General features: G+C 40.0%; 1 protein-coding gene across 2 annotated transcripts in view; it reads left to right on the top strand.

Annotated features, from left to right (window-relative positions):
• Positions 1 to 6000, top strand: part of Mospd2 (motile sperm domain containing 2) — a 44620-nt gene that overhangs the window by 162 nt on the left and 38458 nt on the right. For both annotated transcript variants that reach the window (XM_013350610.2, XM_005358749.3), the window contains exon 2: positions 136 to 205. In XM_013350610.2, the coding sequence (XP_013206064.1) occupies positions 136 to 205 (70 nt within the window). The remainder of the gene's footprint in view (positions 1 to 135; positions 206 to 6000) is intronic.

The raw sequence follows: 6000 nt of genomic DNA on the forward strand, positions 1-6000 counted from the left end.
CCACTGCTGGGTCACCGGACCGGGAAGCCGTCTTCCTGGTCCAGGGTCCGTGCGCTCCGGTGTAGGTGCGCTGTGTTGAGAGTGAGCTGAGTAAAGATCATAAGCATCTAAGGTTCTGTTGTGTCTCCCATGCAGAATAACGCTCAGAATAAAGCCAAGCTAATCTCTGAGACCCGGCGAAGATTCGAAGCTGAGTATGTGACAGGTGAGCATGCGTTCTAGGGCTTGAAGTGGGGTGTACCCCGAGCATATCTAACTTTTGCTAGGATGTTCGGGTGTTTTTGCTGGCAGATGTTAGAGACTTTTTCAACCTTCCCTGGAAAGATGCTGTCCGTGTTTCAAGGGTTTTGCCATGCTGTGTGCTCTGCTACAGATGGGCAGATGGTGTGCTCGCTTCTTTCTTTAAAAGGTTAATGTAAGTTAGAAACCAGAATGTTTAGAATCTTGTGTTCATGACCCTGGCGGGCTATTTGGTAAATGGCATACTGCAGTTCATGGTTCTTGTCTTGGCCTTTCACCCGAAAATAAACCTGGAAACTGTACTTTTGCTATACGCTTTGGACATAATTTGGTAATCCAGTTCCCTTTATTTTGCTTAATTCCGCTTCTTAAAACCAAAAGTGCTATTCACAAGTACTTAATCACGCTCTGTACTTGAAAGTTTCTGTAAGTCAGAGTTGATTTATTGGTTGAACATTCAGTGTCTCAATGTCATAGATACTTGAGTTGTCAAGTACATCTGATCAGTTTTTTTAAACATTTACAATAGTTATAAATATGGAATTTAAAAGCTCAAGTTGCCATCTGCCTTGATTGATGCTACTCGGGACCCTTCCACTAAATAGCTTATTTACATGCTCTGAGTTCCTGCTTCCATATCTGTGAAACGTAAATAAGGTTAGAGGATCAAGTAAAGAAGCACATTTTAGATTGTCAAGTATGGAAGTAAAAACTAGTCGGTTGTCAATATAGATTTTGCCTCAGTCCTTTGGTTACTGCGAAAGGAATTAAACTTCTGACTTTAGTGCTTACCAGAAGATTCCTATACTTCTATACTGTTCTGTATTGTACATCAGTTGATGACCTAGAACAAGTGAGGAAATCTGTTCCAAATAGTCCTGTCAGTAAACCTTTTCATACCTCATGGCCAGTTTTCTTCTCGCACCAAACTTTGTACCAGAGAGTTGCAAAAGCACTCCACTCGCTTTTACCACCGAGATCTCGCTCGTGTCTCTTATCATAGCTGGTTACAGTAAGGCCATCGTTGTAAAATAGTGCTCTATATGAACGTAATTCACAGCTACGTGGGTTATAGTATACTAAGATGTAAGTCATAACTAATGAATTGGTGATTCTATAATAGTCATTCACTTATGCTCAAGGGTTCAAGCAGAAAATAAACTATGTTATGCAATATCCAAGGTCTTAAAGGTCATCTTGATTCAGTTTTCTCATTTTTTTTTTTAAATGAGGGAAGCGGAGTGTAGTAAGATTAAGCAATTTTCTCAGAATCCTCAGTGTTAAGAGTTTTGGCCTGGCCTTTTGGATTTCGCTTTAGTAATCTTTAAGCAACGTCGCAATGTCAGATTAAGTCCTGTCACTCCCCAGCCTGAAACCTTCCAGTGCCTTCCCACTGTGTGTATTTAGAATAAAGTTCCAGGTCTTCCCGGTGGCCTACAAATGCAAAGCCATATATTGCTTAGCTCTTGGCTACCTGTCCATCCTCACCTGTTATTACTGTCCTTGCTTAGTGCAGATTTGACCACCCCCTGCATTAAGAAACACACGAATAGCAAGCCAATCCACACACACACACACACACACACACACACACAAAGCAAAAGTTCATTAAAAAATAGTCTAGAAACATGTGGCTGATGGATTTTCTATTTGACTTTCTTTTATAAAATGCAGCGACCCACAAAATTGACATCACACTCCAAAACATGATCCCCAGTTCGATAAATATATCTACACTGCCTCGCTTGTGTTCTTCAAACAGAGTGCGTCTGTCTGCATCTCGGGACCTTTCCGTTCCTCAGTTCCTCAGGGCCTGGGTTGCTCTTCGCCAGTTACTGTGTCTGGTTGGGCCTTTTTGTTTTGTTTTGTTTTTGTCTTTTCAGGGTTTCAATGTATCTGAGAGGCCTTCACTGGTTATTAAGTAGCTTCCTGTCCTGCATACTTTCCCTCCTAGCCTGTAATTGTCCTGTTTGTTTATTGTTCCTTTCCGCCTGTAGATGACAGGTGGGAATAGTTACTAGTAGCAGCCTATGGAAGTTGAAAGCAGATGCTTTATGTATTTTTCTCACCCCTCAGTACCTTGCAGTGTTCAGTACATAATCATTGAATGACTATGGCACTCCTTCAAGATATGCATCAGAAGAGCATTGGAAGAACTGCCATTCCGTGTCAACTGATCTAAGCAGCTCCCCTTTGTTACCAAAAGTCTGGCAAAGAGTAGCCTTCACAATGTTTGTCAGAAAGACAAGCTGTTTTTTTTTTTTCAGAGGAAGATAGTGTTTGGCATGGGGTGGTTTTTTACACTTAATACACACCCTTAGGTATAGGTGAACTGGTCTGTGAGTTATCTACACCAGAGTTGTAAACTAGACTCTATGGGCAAGGCAAGTAGAAACCATGAAAGACTTTCTCACTGGAAAGGTGTGGGTGTACTGTGAAGGCTTTTTTTAGTTCATGCGGATTCTCCCTTATAAGGTTGCCATTTACAAATTCACCTTGGTAAAGATGATGTGCTTCTTAGTGTATGTAATCCTAGAACCTCAAGAGGCTGAGGCAGGAGGACGTTTGAGTTCCAGTTGAGTATGAACGAAAGTGAAATCCCATCACTAACAACTATAAATAGTAGCCTGGTGGTGGTAGTGCAGGCCTTTATCCCAGCACTCAGGAGGCAGAAGCAGGCAAATCTCTGTGAGTTCGAGGCCAGCCTGGTCTACAGAGCTAGTTCTAGGACAGCGAAGGATATACAATGAAACCCTGTTTTGAAAAAACAAAAATGTGTGTGTGTGTGTGTGTGTGTGTGTGTGTAGAAAGAGATAAAATAAAAAGAAAACCTAACTTTCTGTTTAGAACATCCACTTTTGTTTTTCAGTTTCTATTGTCATTAACAATATTTTGCTTCATAAAAGGTTTAGGCATACAAGCCATAATGATGTTTTTCCTAAAGAAAAGTATTATCCACTAGTATTTCTCTTTAGACATTCATATGAAAACAGGTTCTTGGGAATTCCAAGCTCAATTTTTTTTTTGCCTGTAGAAAATATTACCAAATATGGGAAGATTTTGAACAGGCAAAAAGAGGAAAATATGGGTCCATAATTATGGTACTTTTCTCAGTCATTTTTACTGTGAGAAGTTCCATGCTGAGTCTCAAATAAGAAACATTTCCTGTTCTTCTTTCTCTTTGTGACAATAATGTATTCAGCTCTGAAAGTACGCATTATCTGTTTAATTCTGCAAATCGAGCTGTCAGTATTAATGAATGATAGAGCCATTTTCCTAATGTGTGCACTCTAGTGGTGGCATTAGGACAGAATAAACCACTAGATAAGGTGAGCTGGATCCCAAGGACTAAGGACCAAATGAGTCCCTCCAGCACAGAAGTATTCGCCTGTAATTCCAGAAAGTGGGAACTGAAAGCAGGATTGGGAATTGAAAAAGGTTAGCCTTGACTACCTAGAGATTTGCCCTCCGCCCTAAACTTCTGAGACCTTTTCTCAAAGAAGCCTGAGAAGACAAAGATACCTGCATCTTGGTGAGCAGGTTAGTACTGAGTTCAAAGCAATGTTGTGGAAAAGCTGAGCAGCTCCCAAACCTTAGAAAAGCTTGTTCTAAAACATGGTGCTAGTGGGAAATTGCAGAATCTTGAAGAGCTATTTATAGCCCAGCCGATGCTGGCATAGGCCTTTAATCCCAGAGGCCAGAGGCGGGTGGAAATCTGTGAGTTCAAGGCCATCCTGGTCTATAAAGTGAGTTCCAAGACACCTTGGGGCCACACAGAGAAACCCTGTGTTGAAAAACCGAAACCAACCAAACAAAAGAAGGACTGACCATCTAGTAAGAGGTCTTGGGAATGGTTCCTTTAAACATGATTATGAAACCTTGGTTCCTTCCTTGTCTTGTTGTTCCCTGACCATGTTGTTATCAGTTTGGGCCTCTTACATGCTACCTGCCTCACATCCTTCCTCACCACAGGTTCAAAAGCAACTAGGCTTACTGATCACAGCCTGAACCTCTGACACTCTGAGCCAAAATAAACCTTCACTCTCTTGATCTCTGCTATTTGTTGTGGTGACAGAAAGCTGACTAACCCAGGTGGTGTTTCTTATGAACTCAGGTGGAACTTGGCCAGGTAGAGAAGATGATCTAGGTGGGTCAGGCTGTCTGAGCAAAGGCACTGAGGCGAAAAGGTATGCATCTTGTTCAGGAAGCACTGGAAGCTTGCTGTGCACATGGGTGAAAACAATAGAAATACGGTGTAGAGAACCTGGAATGTCCGGGTGGTGTGTTATACTTCAGTACGTGTGCTCAAGGGCTTTTCTGACCTTAAAGGTAGAGGAATTTATTTAAATAAACTTAGTTGATAGCAGAACAGTTAAAAAAAAAAAGCCAGCCTACCATCTAGAAATAATTAATAGTGGTAGATTTTCTTCTAATCTTTTGTCTATATCCTCATGAAAGCAAAGTTTAAAGACCATCATGATTATCATTTGTATGTTACATTTTCATTGACATGATCTTATTCCCCGTTTTATAAAGTAGGTCACATTGTATAGATTTTTTCAAAAATATTTGAACCTCCTAGTAAAACACAGTTGTCATTTCATTTAGAGAATCCCTTTCTGCACATCGAGATTACTCCCATGTTTTTGTTAGCACAACTTTATGCAGCAGTTCAGATTACTTCCTTTAGAGTCATGTCTTGGAATCAAATTATTGTTTTCCCAAGTAAATAATTGGGGCCCGTTTGATAATATAAATCAAACTTCCATCATACTTGCCGTCCCAGTTGATTTCTGCTGGCCTTGTGCAATATTGTTTGTCTCCCACACCTTAGCCATGTTTAGTGTCATCATTTCTAAACTAATAGTTTTTATGTTTGCATTTGATTGCTAGTTTGGCTAAACTTCTTTCTGTACGATTATGTTTATTTATACATACACCTTTCTTTGTTTATGTCACTATTGCTGATTTTGGCAGCTTTTTTAAACTAAAAATCGCCCATTGTTTTATGGTTTCTTCAGTTGCTATTTAAGGTGATTCCTCTCACTCAGCGATATTTCTGACCTTTTCATTTTCCTTTTGTTTTAGTTGAATGTTGATGATTTTAATGGACGTAGTCTCTAAAAATGAAAGAATATGCAACTATGTACTTACTATTCAGCCAGAGATCTAGATCCATTACCTTAGATGCTTCCCATGAACTGTGGCATTTGAGAAACACCTTTCCTGCCTTTTGTATTACCATTCTCTTGGTTTTCCTTAGTTTTATTGCCTAAGAAGTCTCCTCCACAAAAACTTGATTACATTTTTGTTTCTTTTTAACCTTTATATTTCCAGTGATTTGCCTGAGTTTGGGATTCCTTCATATTATAATATAACTAATTTGGGGATGTTGTAATAGTTCCTAGGATGCATAAAGCAGTTGAAGTTCAGTTGTTGACAGGCTTGGTTTCTTACACACTGCTGCAGTGAACATTGCCTATACATTTCTGAACACAAAAAGAAATGAAGGGTCAACAGATAGAAAATATCAGTCAGACGGCAGGCATGAGTTCAAGAGATCTTTGTACAACACAGTGAGTATAGTTAATGGCAACATTGTATACCTGTAAGTTACTAAGGCAGATTTTAGGTACACTTAAAATAAAAATGAAATATATGGGCTGGGAGGTGATGGTGCACGCCTTTAATCCCAGCACTTGGGAGGCAGAGGCAGGCGGATCTCTGTGAGTTCGAGGCTATCCTGGTCTACAAGAGCTA

Source organism: Microtus ochrogaster, chromosome X (genome assembly GCF_000317375.1).
Source record: "Microtus ochrogaster isolate Prairie Vole_2 chromosome X, MicOch1.0, whole genome shotgun sequence".
Classification (NCBI taxonomy): domain Eukaryota; kingdom Metazoa; phylum Chordata; class Mammalia; order Rodentia; family Cricetidae; genus Microtus; species Microtus ochrogaster.